The sequence below is a fragment of the Vulpes lagopus genome, chromosome X (genome assembly GCF_018345385.1).
Source record: "Vulpes lagopus strain Blue_001 chromosome X, ASM1834538v1, whole genome shotgun sequence".
NCBI classification, from domain to species: domain Eukaryota; kingdom Metazoa; phylum Chordata; class Mammalia; order Carnivora; family Canidae; genus Vulpes; species Vulpes lagopus.
This window is the reverse complement of record NC_054848.1, coordinates 67,456-83,417: the sequence shown is the minus strand read 5'-3', so window position 1 is coordinate 83,417 and position 15,962 is coordinate 67,456. Positions and strand designations below refer to the sequence as shown.

At 66.3% G+C, this 15,962-nt stretch overlaps 1 protein-coding gene across 4 annotated transcripts; it reads left to right on the top strand.

Moving 5' to 3' along the window:
* The first annotated feature begins 1,447 nt into the window (after positions 1-1,447).
* On the top strand, positions 1,448-15,165 carry GTPBP6 (GTP binding protein 6 (putative)). Of its 4 annotated transcripts, none has more exons than XM_041741070.1 (10): positions 1,448-1,832; positions 6,951-7,088; positions 7,655-7,725; positions 7,889-8,016; positions 8,315-8,385; positions 9,025-9,183; positions 10,945-11,153; positions 13,144-13,292; positions 13,661-13,813; positions 14,071-15,165. In XM_041741070.1, the coding sequence occupies exons 1-10, from the start codon at positions 1,466-1,468 to the stop codon at positions 14,192-14,194; spliced, it is 1,569 nt and encodes a 522-aa protein (XP_041597004.1). In that variant the 5' UTR covers positions 1,448-1,465; the 3' UTR covers positions 14,195-15,165. The 4 variants fall into 4 exon arrangements, 3 of the variants coding, with proteins under 3 accessions (XP_041597004.1, XP_041597003.1, XP_041597005.1); XM_041741069.1 differs by having other exon boundaries at positions 7,886-8,016; XR_005985670.1 differs by lacking the exons at positions 13,661-13,813; positions 14,071-15,165 and adding an exon at positions 12,502-12,770 and having other exon boundaries at positions 7,886-8,016; positions 13,144-13,281.
* Positions 15,166-15,962: the final 797 nt, after the last annotated feature.

Genomic DNA, 15,962 nt, shown 5'->3' with positions numbered 1-15,962 from the left:
TCCAGGGCAGCACTTGGATAGATGTCCAAGGCAGGATGGCATGTGGGGACCCTGGGGGAGGATATGAGAATCCCTTCCCCATGGGACCTGCAGTGCACCCTAGAGCAGGATGCGGGACCCCCCTTCCACCAAAGGCAGCACTTGGATGCCCAAGGCAGGATGTGGGATCCCTGGGGCAGGATATGAGGACCCTCCGGGGGACCTGCAGTGCAGGAGGTACGCACCCTAGGGCCGGATGGGGGACCCCCCTCCACCAAGGGCATCACTTGGATGTCCCAGGCAGGATGTGACCCCTGGGGCAGGATATGAGGACCCCTCGGGGGACCTGCAGTGCAGGAGGTACGCACCCTAGGGCCGGATGGGGGACCCCCCTCCACCAAGGGCATCACTTGGATGTCCCAGGCAGGATGTGACCCCTGGGGCAGGATATGAGGACCCCCCAGGGGACCTGCAGTGCAGGAGGTATGCACCCTAGAGCAGGATGCGGGACCCACCCTCCACCAAGGGCAGCACTTGGATGCCCAAGGCAGGATATGACCCCTGGGGCAGGATATGAGGACCCCCCGGGGGACCTGCAGTGCAGGAGGTATGCACCCTAGGGCAGGATGCGGGACCCCCCCTCCACCAAGGGCAGCACTTGGATGCCCAAGGCAGGATGTGGGATCCCTGGGGCAGGATATGAGGACCCCCCGGGGGACCTGCAGTGCAGGAGATACGCACCCTAGGGCCGGATGGGGGACCCCCCCTCCACCAAGGGCATCACTTGGATGCCCAAGGCAGGATGTGACCCCTGGGGCAGGATATGAGGACCCCCCGGGGGACCTGCAGTGCAGGAGGTATGCACCCTAGGGCAGGATGCGGGACCCCCCCTCCACCAAGGGCAGCACTTGGATGCCCAAGGCAGGATGTGGGATCCCTGGGGCAGGATATGAGGACCCCCCGGGGGACCTGCAGTGCAGGAGATACGCACCCTAGGGCCGGATGGGGGACCCCCCCTCCACCAAGGGCATCACTTGGATGCCCAAGGCAGGATGTGACCCCTGGGGCAGGATATGAGGACCCCCCGGGGGACCTGCAGTGCAGGAGGTACGCACCCTGGAGCAGGATGGGGGACCCCCCCCCCCAGCCAGGGCATCACTTGGACGGATGTCCACGGCAGCAGGTGGGACCCCCTCCACCCAGGGCAGCACTCGCCCCCCGCGGAGGCTCGGGGACCCCGGGGACGGGAAGGGGGCGAGGGGGACGCGTGCGGGGAGCCCCGGGCGGGCCGCACTACCTGGCGCGGGCGTCCGCCGAGAGCCGGCCCCGGGAGCCGAGCTCCGCCTGCCGGCGGCATCCCAAGCCCCGCCCGCCCGCGACCGCGCACCAATCAGGAGGCGGCGGGCACGTGACGCCCGGCGCCCAATGGGGAGTGCGCGGGAGCACGCCCCCGGAGCCCCGCCCCCGCCGCGCGAGCGACCGCGGAATGTGGGCCTTGCGGGCCGCCGTCCGCCCGGGGCCGGGGCTCTGGCGACTGGCTCGCGGCCGCCGGCTTCCGGGAGCCGCGCCACCGCCGCCGCCGCCGCCGCCTGCCTGCCCGGAGCGCGCGCTCGCCGCCTTCGGCCCCGGGGGCGTCAAGGGGCGAGGCGGTGAAGGCTGGGGCCGGCGGGACGATGATGGCCCGAGAAGCCGAGCGGGAGAGCAGGAGGAGGAGGACCCAGGTGACGCGGAGCAAGAAGAGGAGGAGGAAGCGCTCCTGAGGACGGAGCCTTTGCTGCCGCTGGGGACCCAGCGCGTGTGCCTGATCCACCCTGAGGTCAAGCGGGGACCCGAGAAGCCGAAGCTGACTCGAGGTGACCCGCTGCGGCGCAGGGGCGGGGGGAGGGCGAGAACGCGGGGACGCCAGGCTTCGGGGGCGGGGATTCCGGGGGCGGGGCCTGGAGCATGAGGCGGGGCTCCGAGAGCTGAGGGGGCGGGGCCGGGAGCAGGAGGCGGGGCTCCGATGGCTGAGGGGGCGCGGCCGGGAGCAGGAGGCGGGGCTCCGAGGGCTAAGGGGGCGGGGCCGTGAGCATGAGGCGGGGCTCCGAGGGCTGGAGTGGGTGGTGGGGACTCTGGGGGCGGGGCCTGGAGCATGAGGCGGGGCTCCGAGGGCTGAGGGGGCGGGGCCCAGAGCAGGAGGCGGGGCTCCGAGGGCTGAGGGGGCGGGGCCGGGAGCAGGAGGCGGGGCTCCGAGGGCTGGAGTGGGCGGTGGGGACTCTGGGGGCGGGGCCGGGAGCAGGGGGCGGGGCTCCGAGGCCTGGAGTGGGCGGTGGGGACTCCGGGGGCGGGGCCTGGAGCATGAGGCGGGGCTCCGAGGGCTGAGGGGGCGGGGCCGGGAGCAGGAGGCGGGGCTCTGAGGGCTGAGGGGGCGGGGCCGGGAGCAGGAGGCGGGGCTCTGATGGCTGAGGGGGCGGGGCCGGGAGCAGGAGGCGGGGCTCCGATGGCTGAGGGGGCGGGGCCGGAGCCAGGAGGCGGGGCTCCGAGGGCTAAGGGGGCGGGGCCGTGAGCATGAGGCGGGGCTCCGAGGGCTGGAGTGGGCGGTGGGGACTCTGGGGGCGGGGCCTGGAGCATGAGGCGGGGCTCCGAGGGCTGGAGTGGGCGGTGGGGACTCCGGGGGCGGGGCCTGGAGCATGAGGCGGGACTCCGAGGGCTGAGGGGGCGGGGCCGGGAGCAGGAGGCGGGGCTCTGAGGGCTGAGGGGGCGGGGCCGTGAGCAGGAGGCGGGGCTCTGAGGGCTGAGGGGGCGGGGCCGGGAGCAGGAGGCGGGGCTCTGAGGGCTGAGGGGGCGGGGCCGTGAGCAGGAGGCGGGGCTCCGAGGGCTGGATTTGATGGGGCGGGGCTCCGAGGATCACCCTGAAAGCATCCCGCCATCCCCCCAGAGCTGCCCTGGGTCGGCTGGAAGCTGCCGACGCCCTGCCCCGGGACCCCCCCTCCCTGGGGCATATAAGTGCTGTGACCTTCCTGCTCGCCATCTCCACAGGAAGAATCTGACAACTGTAGAGCCTGTGCACGGCCAGGGGGTGTGTGTGTCAGCGGGTCTGCCAGCGTGTGAGCCTGAGTGTGAGCTGGCATATACTCTCATCACGTCCCTTGAACCCTAAGGGTCGCGCCACTGGTGTCACCGTGCACACACGGTACAGCTACAGACCGGTGGCGGCCCGGCCTTGCCCTTGCCCTTGCCAGGCCCCGTCCCTGGGGCAGGGGCACCCTCCACCCTCCCATGACTCCCCTGATGCAGGCTCGGGGCGCCGCTGGCACAGGCAGGGAGCTGCCCCCTTGGCCGGCGACAGGGGGTGGGGACCCCGCAGGGTGGTCCTGGATGCTCTGGGATGACCAGAGGATGCGGGAGGGTGAGGTCCTCCAAGGACCTCGCCCCGGGGCCGGCTGGCTGCTGGCTGCGGAGGGGGAGGCCGTGGAGAGCCCAGTCCCCAGCGGTGACACAGGCACGGGTGTGAGGCTCGCGTGAGGCCAGGGCGCAACCACACTGGCTTTGAGCAGAACAGGGACCCCACGGGGTGGGGGTGCAGTTTATCCTGCCCCTCCCCCCAAATGCCCTCCCCCTCCTGTCCTTCAGCCTCTCCCTCCACCTCTACTCCTCTCCTCTACTCCCTCCCCCTCTGCCTCTCCTCCCTGCCCCTCTGCCTCTCCTCCCCCTCCCCATCCTCCTCCCCCCTCCTCCCCCTTCCTGCTCCTCCCCTCCCTCTCCTTTCCCTTCACATCCCTTCCCCCTCCCCTCCTTCAATCCCTCCGCCTCTCCCTTCTCCCCTCCTCCTCCCATCTCCTCCACACCTTCCTGCTCCATAGAGACCTTCCCCGAACCCTATGTAATTCTCGGTAACGTAGAATTCACCATTTCGTGGGCAGGTTCAGTAGCACTTAGTACGTCCACAGTGCTGGGCGGCCTCCACCGCTGTGCAGGTTACACTCGTCACCCGGGAAGGAGACCCCGTCCCACTAACAGCGGCCACTCTCCGCAGCGTGCCTGCCCAGCCCCTCACAGCCCTGAATGTGCTTTGCGTCTCTGTGAACTTGCTTCTTCTGCACGAGCTGTGGAAGTGTTTTGTTCCTTTTTTCTTTTTTTTTTTCTTTTTTTTGCTCAAAGGCTTTTTTTTCATGCAGCTGCAGATTCGCAGAGGGTTCCCACATAGGTCGTGTCCCACTGCTCAGCATCGTGTGTCACCGGCTTCCCCACCACACTGGGAGGCGTGTTCCAGTGCAGGAACCTACATGAACATGCAGCCGTGCCCAGAGGCCGCGGCTTGGTCACCTTTGGCTCTGGGTGTTGGACGTTCTGTGGGTCTGGACAGGGTGCCATGCCACTCGCCCACTGTACAGGATCACATAGGGTAGTTCCACGGCCACACCAGTCCGCACTCCACCCCACCCCCACCCCGGCAACGACAGCTCTCTACCATGTGCTTCGTCTTGCTTTTTCTAGGATGTCGTAGTTAGACTCGTGCACCGCGCAGCCTTTGCAGACCAACTCATGCATCTGAGGTTCCTGCGTGACTTTGTGGCTTGACAGCTGACTTGTTCAGTGCTGATTACACTGTCATCCGCATGGGCCCCGGTTCCTTTATCCATCCACCTGCTGGGGACACATGGGTCCTTCCAAGCGGCTGTAAACATCTTTCTGCAGGTTGTGTGGGGACACGTGGTTTTGGTTCACTTGGATGAACCCCAGGGAACGTGACCGCTGGACCCTACGAGCATATTTAGGTTTGGGTTGTTGTTGATGTGGTTTATGGTTTTATTTACCTCAGAGAGAGAGAGAGAGAGCAAGAGACAGAGCACAAGCGAGAAAGAGGGAGGGGCAGAGTCCCACTGAGCAGGGAGCCCGACGCGGGGCTGGACGCTAGGGTCGTGACCTGAGCTGAAGGCAGGTGCCCCACGCCTGTGTTAAGTGTTGTAAGAAGCCTCCAAGGTGCTTTCCCAGCGGTGGCACCGCTCTGCATTCCCGTGAGCAGCCACGGAGACATCGTGGCTGCACGTCCCCGCAGGCCTGCACGTGCTGCGTTAGGGCCCGGCTCACGGCCGCGTGCTGGGCTCTCGTTCCAGTTTGCATTGCTCCCCCGCTGAGCGTGTCTTCTTCCCAGCTTGGCGTGTCCGCAGGTCCTGTGGTGACGTCTGTGACAGGTCTCCAGCCCCATTTTTAATCAAGTTCTCTCTTACCGCCGAGCCTCCGGAGTCTTTCATACGTTGTGGAGACTGGTCATTTCTCAGATGTTTTTTTACAAACGTCTCGCTCTGGTCTGTGGCCTGACTCTTCCTTCCGGGTGCGGACGTCTGTCATTGTCACTCGTCCTCGCATCCGCAGGCTTAGAGATTGTGGGCTCAGCCTTAGTGGCCCTCTCCGAAGCCCGTCAGAGGCAGTCTTCACTGCTAACGCGTGTTCTGACCGCTAGCCGGCATCTGCCTTCCGTTCTCTCCTGGCCTGTGTGTCTGTCTGTTTACGCCGTGTGTTCTTGTGTGCTCCTTTTTTTTTTTTTTAAGATTTTATTTTTTCATGAGAGAGAGAGGGGCAGAGGCAGAGGGAGAAGCAGGCTGCATGCAGGGAGCCCGATGTGGGAACCGATCCCGGGACCTCAGGATCATGCTCCCAACTGCTGAGCCACCCAGGCATCCCGTCTTGTGTCACGGCCCTTAGCACATCGATCACAGTCGCTTCAGGTTCCCCATCTGATGAATCCAGCAGCCCTGCCGCTGTCGGACTCTGGTTCTGATGCTGCTCTGTGTCTTCACGTTGCGCGTTTTCCTCGTGGCGAGCCCTGTGATTCCTGCCTGGTGGGCGGGCATGAGGCGCGGGCCGAGGAGCTGCCGTCTGTGGGCCTGCGGTGCTGTGCTGGTGACATGCGGGCGGGGAAGCACTCGGTAGCCCCAGTCCCCAGTGCACCCGTGCCTCTGAGCTGTGGACTGCAGCACCGTTTCTCGGCGTTGGCTTCCCCACGGGGGCCTGAGGCCTGGAGTTGAGGGGTCCCACGTGGCATTCTGAGCAGCCCCCAGGCGGCGGCCCGTGGCAGTGGCCTGAAGGCACTTGACCCCAGCAGGAGGTTGTGGGAAGCTGCACCGTGATCCACGATGGAGTGGGGGACCTGGGCCCCCGCGGATGTCGGGGCAGACAGCACGGGTGTGGTGTGTCAGTGGGCCACGCGTGATGGTGAAGGAGGGACGTCCAGGTGGTCCCGCACACCTGACCTGAGCAGCCACAGGGTGGGGGTGAGAAGGACCAGCTCCGTCCATCAGCAGTCAAAGCTGAGGACACTGTGCCTCCTCTCAGCCCAGAGGATGGGGACCCCGTCCCCCCGGAGCAGAGCCTGGGGCCGCCCCTGGCCTCCGACCCCCACCGCCCTCTCATGCACATCCCCACCCGGCCTGTTTCCTCCCTGTCCCTGTCCTCGGGGGATGACCGCCCACCGCCGGTGATGCTCCTAGAACCTGCTGCGGACCCCCTCCTGTAGGGCCGGCCTTGAGGACCCAAGTGTCATCCCGTGTGCCCTGAGCAGTGCCTCTTCCTGTGCCACATTGGCACCAGGCCCCGGGGACGCCCACTCCTTCCCTCGGGGGCTCACTGCGGGGGAAGCGGCGGGTCCCCTGGGCCCTCGGGGGCCGCCACGCAGGACATGCCATCTGCTGGGTCACAACAGTCCCTGGGGCCTCACTGAGCAGACGTCCCGTGACGTGCAAGCCCCAGGTCCCACGTAAGGAGGGGCCGTCATTCCCGTCCCTGCTTGTCATCCCTCCTGCTGGTCTGCGTGGAACAGCACAGCCGTGTGTGGGAACAGGCCTCCCTGGGGGCCTTCTGGGGCCCTCTGCACACCGCAGGAGCCCTCCCAGCCGAGGGACATGGGCCGGGGCATGCTGGGCAGGGTTGGACGGGGCCCGGGCCGACCCCACAGAGACGCCCCCTCACCCCGGCCCTGTGTGTCCCCACAGCTGAGTGGCAGGTGGCGGAGGCGGAAGCCCTCGTGCACACGCTGGACGGCTGGTCGGTGGTGGAGAGCATGGTGGTGCCCAGCAAATCGCCAGACGGGAAGCTCATCTTTGGCAAAGGGACCTTGGAGCACCTGACGGGTGGGTCCCTGTCCCCGTCCCCGTCCCTGTCCATCTCCTCCGTTGCTCCCTCCGTCTGCACAGAAGCAGCAGCAGTGGGCGCTCCGTGTGGACAGCCCCTCGGGGACTCATGTCTGACATGGGAAAGCCACGTGTCCGTCTCAGAACCCACTCTGTGCCCGTTGGTGCCGTCGGGGCAGTTATGACTCGGGTGGGAACCGCCCCGCGGCCCCAGCCCTCCCTCCCTGCAGACACAGTGCTGCAAGGGACCCCGAGGGTCTGCAGCCCCAGCCGCCCTCCAGCGCACGGCAGGAGCAGCGGGCTGCCCCACAGACGTGCCGCCCATCCGTGTCACCCCAGCCCTCAGGCCCGTTCAGGCCCCTGAGGCTGCGCCACCTCCATGCGTGTGCAGACCCACAGCCCTGAAGGCGGCCCCAGTCCTCCCCTCGACCCCTGTCCTGCACACCTGATTCCCCAGCACGCGCTCAGGGATGGGGGTGTCCCCTGAACACGGCCAGCGGAACCCCAGATCGGTTCCACGACAGAGTACGTGGAGCAGGGGCGTCTGAGGCACTTGTTCTTCTCAGAGAAAATCAGGGGGACTCCAGAGATCACAGCGGTCTTCCTGAACGTGGAGCGGCTGGCCGCGCCTACCAAGGTACTGCAGAGTCCCGTGGTCTCCGGTGTGGGCCGATGGAGCCGGGCCAGCGTCCTGCGGGAACGGGACCTCCGGGCACACGGGATCCCACACGGCGTGCCGCCCGCCCCCGTCGCCAGGCTGCCCCGGCCCATGCCTTCACCCCCGTCTCCCTTTCCAGAAGGAACTGGAGGCTGCCTGGGGCGTGCAGGTGTGCGACCGGTTCACGGTGGTGCTTCACATCTTCCGCTGCAACGCACGGACCAAGGAGGCACGGCTGCAAGTGGCACTGGCGGAGCTGCCCCTGCTCAGGTAGGGGCCACTGCACTGCCGCTCCACGCGCTCCTGTCTTGGACAGTCACCTGGGGCGTGGTAGACGCAGAACACGGCCTGGCCCCGGCCTGTAGACCGCGTGGCTCCCACGCTGCGCCCCGGCCAGGGCTCGGCGGCCCACTGTGGCCCCTCAAGGTGCTGAAGGCCCTGGCAGGAGGAAAGGCCACCCTGCCTTCTCGTCGCCACCCTGACTTCTGGGTGTTGGCGCCTGCTGTGCTCTCCTAGGCGGGCACGCGTGTGTGCGGCCGCGTGCTGAGATGCCCCCTTGCCACGGCAGGTCCCGCTTGAAAACCAGCATGGCCCTCCCGGACGGACGAGGACGGGGCTCGCGCTACATCATGGGCTCAGGTAATGTGTGAGATCCGTAGCACGGGGCACTCCAGATGGAGGCTGTCACGGCAGCCGTCCTCCCCTCGGAAGGGGACAACATCGCTGGAAGACCCCCGGGGGGCAGGGGCTGCATGTGGGCCTCGTGTGTGGTCACATCCGAACCAGCTGCGACGTCCAGGTGCTTTTTGGCGGCAGCGGCTCCTCCTCTGTCTCCTCCGAGGACCCGTCGTTGACGTAGGGCCACCACGTGCAGGACGAGCTCATCTCAGAGCCTTGACCAGCTAGGGGCGCCCAGACCCTACTGTGAAATGAGGTCGCGTTCGCAGGTCCTGGGGTGAGGATGTGCGTGTCTCTCCCAGGGCCCGCTCCGGGGCTGTGGGTATCGCAGGGGCGCTCCTTCCCAGGCTCCCCCTCGCTCGCAGACCCAGGGGAGCCCCGCTGACCTCAGGGCACGAGGCCACAGGTGCGGCGGCCCTCGCTGGGCAGAGCCACGGTGCAGGTGGGAAGGCGCTGGGGCCGCGGCTGCGTGCAGAGCAGGTCGGGGGGCCCAGCGAGGCGATGCCCGAGCGCCTCCCGCACAGGGAGCCCAGTGGCACACAGCGCTCTCCGTGCCTCCTGCCCCCTGTGCTCACGGCCTCGCCACGTCCGTGTTTCTAGGGGAATCCTTCGTGCAGGTGCAGCAGCGCCTCCTGAAGGACCAGGAAATGAAGATCCGGAAGGCCCTGGAGAGGCTGAGGAACAAGAGGCGTCTCCTGGGGAGGCAGCGCCGGCGGCAGGAGTTCCCCGTCATCTCCGTGGTGGGGTACACCAACTGCGGTGAGCGTGGCTCCGGGAGTGAGACACCGGGCACCCCGCTGGCTAAGGCCACGAGACCAGGGACTCGGGTCAGCACGTGCCGAGCAGAGGTGGCCGGCGTGGCTGTGTCCCAGGGTGTTCCGGCGCCCACGGCCCGCACCCTGCGTGTCACTCTCGTGGTGCTCGGGTGCTGGACGGCGCACTGGACTGCCGCCTCTCGCCGCTGCTCTGTAGACTCAGAGATGAGAGGAAACGTGGTGTCTTGGAGCTCGTGTCCGGTAGACCTGCCCGGACTAACTATAAAGCAGTTCAGGTCGTGTCCAGTAAGACCCCGTGGTGTGTTCGGGGTTCAGGTTCCCGTACGGGTCACCGTGATTGTGTGCGGGACGCTGAGCGGGGTTTCCTCCGTCCTGAAGCCCTGAGCTCACGGTCACGCTCCCATAAAGGGAAAGCACGGGAGGCTCGCCCCTTCGTGTCGAGGTACACCCGCCATCCCGTGCTGCACTGCTGGAAGCGGCAGTGCACCCGCGTGTGCTCCGAACCCCACGTGAGGTCAGCAGCTCCCTGACCTGGGGGGGGAAGGTACCCAGAACCGCCCCACCTGGGAGGTGCAGTGCGCCCACGTGTGCTCCGAACTCCACGCAAAGTCAGCAGCTCCCTGACCTGGGGCGGGGGGGGAAGGTCCCCAGAACCGCCCCACCTGGGAGGTGCAGTGCACCTGCGTGTGCTCCGAACCCCACGCGAGGTCAGCAGCCCCCTGATCTGGGGGGGAAAGGTCCCCAGCACCGCCCCACCTGGGAGGTGCAGTGCACCTGCGTGTGCTCCGAACCCCACGCGAGGTCACCAGCCCCCTGATCTGGGGGGGAAAGTTCCCCAGCACCGCCCCACCTGGGAGGTGCAGTGCACCTGCGTGTGCTCCGAACCCCACGCGAGGTCAGCAGCTCCCTAACCTGGGCGGTCCCCAGAACCGCCCCACCTGAAACGGGAAACTGTGGGTACTCGTAGGATTTACAAGATCCTGTTTGCAAAGATGTAGGTTCACGTGTGCTGGGGATGCAGAGTCCTCTGCGTGGCTGCGTGGGGGGCGGGGCAGGTGTCAGGGAGGTGTCGGGGGTGAGTCTGGGGTGCATGGAGCAGGGGTGTTGGGGTGTGTCAGGCAGTGACTGGGGCCTTTGGCAGTGGCTGACAGAGGTCACACAGGGTAGGGGCCCCGCTTCCTCCATCACCCTGTCTACACGGACACCCACTCCCTCACCGTGTTCCCACCCCCACTCCACCATCACCCTGTCTACACGGACACCCACCCCCTCACCCTGTACCCGCCCCACTCCATCACCTTCCCCTATGCAGGTACTCACTACATCTTAGGCACAAAGCACCGGCCGCATCTATGTGGGCACAAATCACCTATCACTCACATGCAAATGTGAGCACCTGTCTACACTGTTGCCTTTGTTGGCGCAGGTACCCAGCCCCCTGCAGGTTCACACACATCAGCACCCTGTCTACACCATCACTCTGCTGTGTGTAGGCACTCGTACCCCAGAGCCTGGCCCTCTCGACCCGCGAGCACGACGGGCAGCACCATCCTCCTTTCGACCATACGGGGCATCCCAAGGGTCCTGCTGAGACGTAGGAGCTCAGAGACCTTACGGACCACGGGCACCCCCTCTGCAGAGGCACGTGGATTGGACGTGGCGCCGCCCACGGTGCGACAGTAGATAGTAGGACACACGGGAGGGGGCCTTTCAGGCAGCATGTCCCCTGGGGCCCACCTTCTAGGGAAAACCACGCTGATCAAGGCCCTGACAGGCGATGATGCGGTGCAGCCCCGGGATCAGCTGTTTGCGACGCTGGACATCACAGCCCATGCTGGGTGGCTGCCCTCCCGCGTGGCTGTCATCTACATGGACACCATCGGCTTTCTCTCCCAGCTGCCCCACAGCCTCATCGAGTCCTTCTCCGCCACCCTGGAAGACGTGGCTCGTTCGGTGAGTGCGGGATGCTCTTACCTAAGAGACCTGCGTTATCTGGGGCTGGTCCCCTCGCACATGACACAACGTAGAGACTCGATTCCGATTCCAGCAGGACGCAGGGACTAGGTCTCCTCACACCTGATACAATGTGGGGGCTCGATCCTTTCACACATGACACAACCCCGGGGACCGGATTCCCTCACACATGACATGACTCTGGGGACCAGATTCCCTCACACACACTGCACCCCGGGACCAATCCCCTCACACATGACATGACCCCGGGGACCAGATTCCCTCACACACACTACACCCTGGGACTGATCCCCTCACACATGACACGACCCCGGGGACCGGATTCCCTCACACATGACACAACTCTGGGGACCAGATTCCCTCACACACACTGCACCCCGGGACCCTTCCCCTCACACATGACACGACCCCGGGGACCAGATTCCCTCACACACACTGCACCCCGGGACCGATCCCCTCACACATGACACGACCCCGGGGACCAGATTCCCTCACACACACTACACCCCGGGACCGATCCCCTCACACGTGACACAACTCTGGGGACCAGATCCCCTCACACATGACACGACCCCGGGGACCAGATTCCCTCACACACACTGCACCCCGGGACCGATCCCCTCACACATGACACGACCCCGGGGACCAGATTCCCTCACACACACTACACCCCGGGACCGATCCCCTCACACGTGACACAACTCTGGGGACCAGATTCCCTCACACATGACACAACTCTGGGGACCAGATTCCCTCACACACACTGCACCCCGGGACCGATCCCCTCACACATGACACGACCCCGGGGACCAGATTCCCTCACACACACTACACCCTGGGACTGATCCCCTCACACATGACGTGACCCCGGGGACCGGATTCCCTCACACACACTACACCCCGGGACCGATCCCCTCACACATGACACAACCCCGGGGACCGGATTCCCTCACACACACTACACCCTGGGACCGATCCCCTCACACATGACGTGACCCCGGGGACCGGATTCCCTCACACACACTACACCCTGGGACCGATCCCCTCACACATGACACGACCCCGGGGACCGGATTCCCTCACACATGACACAACTCTGGGGACCGGATTCCCTCACACACACTGCACCCTGGGACCGATCCCCTCACGCATGACGTGACCCCAGGGACCGGATTCCCTCACCACATTGCACCCAGGGACTGATCCCCTCACACGTGACACAACCCCGGGGACCGATCCCCTCACACACCACCCCCTCATGAAGCTAGTGCCTAACCCACCCTGAGCAGGAGCCCTTCCTAGTGACCTCTTCCAAGACTAATTCCAGAAGGAGGTGGAGCCGCTGTGCAGGGAGCGGGTGACGGCGCCTCCGCCCCTCGGTCAGCCTGTGCACGCAGGTTTGCGGCGATGTCATTCAAGGACCCATCCTCTTTGGGCTTCCACCGAGCCCCAGACCCAGTGTCAACACCAGGGAAGACCAGACAGACTCCAACTGGAGGGCGTCCCACAAAATTCCCACCAGTGAGACGTTTAAAACCCGGCGAAAAGCATTCTTTAACACTTGGAATAACTCAGAGTCTGAAAGTTCCACGGAAGGTGAAAGGCCCCCAAAGGACGAGGCCCCCGCGGGGGGAGGTGGGGCTGGACCGGTGCTACGTCTGTGAGCGGGCAGGGGTCTAGCAGGCCCCTGTGGTGCGGGAGCTGCGGGGGACGCCAGGGCCCAGGCCGGGCGCAGGGGAGCAGCCTGGCCAGGACAGGGCCTGCGCGAGGGCCACGGGTGGGCCGCCCACCAGCTCTGGTCTCGGGGAGCTCCGGCCTCGGGTCCCCCCACCTCACAGGGCCGGGACCCCACGGGAAGCAGCCCACTCCCACCCGGGCCTGCAGTGGCCGTCAGAGCCCCCGTCCAAGGCAGGTCCTCCCGCGTGGGGTGCCATCCCTGTGTCCACCATGTGGCTCCCCTGCCCCCCAGGACCTGATCGTCCACGTGAGAGACATGAGCCACCCGGAGACGGAGCTGCAGAAAGCCAGCGTCCTGTCCACGCTGCGCGGCCTGCGCCTGCCCGCCGCCCTCCTGGACTCCGTGCTGGAAGTTCATAACAAGGTGGACCTGGTGCCCGGGTGAGTGCAGCCCGGCGCGCCCGCTGCCCGCGACCCTGGAGCCCCTGCCCGCTGCCCGTGGCCCCGCCCCAGCTGGTGACAGCGGGCTGCCCTCCTCGGGCACTGGAGGCATCCCCCTGCTTTCGGAACAGGGGGGGTCAGGGTGCCCTCTGTCACCTGCGGGCCGGGAAGGGGCTCAGTCAGAGCCACACACCCGGGGGGGCGCGTTGTGAGCCCCTCGCTGCCGCGTCCTGGTGATCTGCTCTGTGCACTGTCCTGGCACCCACTGGGGCAGTCACACTTGGGGCCCCGGGGGCGGGGGACCCTGGGTGCTCCTCACTCCATCTTCCCGAGGCTGAGCGGGCGCTGCTGGGGGGCTGCTCCCGCAGGTACCGCCCGGCAGGCCCGCAGGCCGTCGCTGTGTCCGCCCTCCTGGGGCAGGGGCTCCCGGAGCTGAAAGCGCGGCTGGAGGACGCCGTTCTGAGGGCCACGGGGAGACAGGTCCTCACCCTCCGGGTCCGGCTGGCGGGCGCGCAGCTGAGGTGCGTGGGGCCACCCAGCGGGCGGGACAGTGGCTGTGCAGTGGGTGCGGGGAAGGCTGGAGCCGCAAAGCCCTGTGAGCAGAGGAGCCCTGGCGGCTGTGGGGTTGTGGGGTTGCCTGCTGCGCACGTGGGTTAGTGACTCCTGTGTGGGCGCCCCCGGGCTGTGGGCAGGACCCTCCAGTGAGGACACGGTCGCCTGCGGGCTCAGGAACACAGCCCATGGGGTCCCTACTGAGTGCCCCTTCCCGCTCCGTCAGCTGGCTGCACCAGGAGGCCACGGTGCAGGACGTGGACGTGATCCCCGAGGCCGGGGTGGCCGACGTCACGGTGGTCATCAGCAGCTCAGCCTATGGCAGATTCCGAAAGCTCTTCCCCGAGTGAGCGGACGCCGCCTCGGGGCCTCCCGCCTGCCCCTCCGGGCTGCCGGATGGGAGGCTGGCGGCCGCGGCTGGAAGTCGAAAGTCAGGTCGCAGGGGGCTCCGCGGCTCTGGTCCCCGGGGGTCCTGACTTCCCCTCCCCTGGCTTCGGCTACAAGGAACAGGCTCCGCTGTGTCTGCACCGGCGTTTCTGGTTCTCCCGCCCGCGGGCCGCCACGTCCTCCCGGTGTTGGAGCTTCCATCGGCTGTTTCACACTCGCAGCCGCCAGCCCTTGCTGTGCCCCACGGTGTCCTGCGACTCCTGACCGTCTCGCGGCGACCCACGGGCCTCCCTGCTCCGGTGGCGGAGGAAACATGGTTTGTCACTGAGTCGGCACGAAACCGGCAGCGACCTGCTCGCGGGCAGGCCACTCAGACTGGCCCGTGGGAGGGACAGACGCGGCCCGTCAGACCTGGGCTGTCGTCACCCAAGGTCCCAGGACACACCCGGGGGTGCAGAACTGGCCATGCCAGCTCTTCTGCTTTAATTTTGCTTTGTTTGTAAAGACTATTTGAGAGACGGAGGGGGTGGGAGTGACAGAGGGAGCGACAGAGGGACAGACGGAGGGGCTGAGGGGGAAGCAGACCCCCGCTGAGCAGGGCGCCCGACGATGTGGGACTTGATACCAGGACCCCGGGATCCTGACCCAAGGTGAAGGCACACGCTTCACGGACAGAGCCCCCCGGGCGCCCCGGTTCTCATTCAGGTGCCCCCGGTCCTTCTGCTTTCCGAGACATTCGTTCGCACCTCAGGGAGCCCACTGGACCCACGCGGTTGCCCATTTTCTAGAGGAAATGCCGACGTGAGGGGTCCCTTGCAGCCATGGATAACGTCTCACCTCATTTCCCCCCTTCGATTTGTGCTCATCCTTCCAGTGGGGTTTTCTGAGTGATTCTGGAATTCGGCATTCAGGAATAAATCTCTGCGCTGCTTCAGGGCGTGCACGAGGGTGTGTCTTTTCTAAAGACAGAGCGTTCTCAGGTCGCGTGAGACTTGTCCACACACACGGCCCTACGGGCCTTGCGCCACCTCTGGGTGCTTCCCCAAGTGCTCCTGCCGCTGGCCTTCCAGAACTCTGCCGAACTGTGGGAGGTCAGATTGGGAAGGTGTCCTTGAATAATACCGTCCCACACGCACATGTCCTGGCCCCCACGCAGCGGACGGAATCGTGTCCCCAAGGACGTCCCCGTCCCGACCCCCAGCTCCTGTCAAGGAAGATGCTGCTTACATGGCAGAGAGAACTTTGCAGAGGGGATGGCGTTAAGGACCCTGACGTGGCGATGGCCCTGGTGATCCGCGGGCCCAAGGCCGCCACACGGGTCCCAGTGACGGGGAGGCGGGGCTCAGACTCCTGAGGTGTGAGGTCAGAGCAGAGGTTGCGTCAGAACCTGAGGTGGGCTCGGCTGGCGTCCAGGATGGAGGGAGGCAGGAAGCGGGGAGGGTGGAAAACAGCACGTTCCCGCCAGCAGCTCCCCAGACACGCAGGCCCTGGCTTTGGCCCAGGGACCTATCAGCCTCCTGCCTTCCAGAACTCTGAAGAGAATAAATCCGGGGATCCCCGCGGCTCAGTGGATAAGTGCTTGCCTTGGGCCCAGGGCGTGACCCCAGGTCTCGGGATCAAGTTCCACGTCGGGCTCCCCCCGTGGGGCCTGCTTCTCCCTCTGCCTGGGTCTCAGCCTCTCTGTTGGGCAGGGGCGGGGGCCCCGGAGCGGCTGGAGCCATGGGGCGGCGC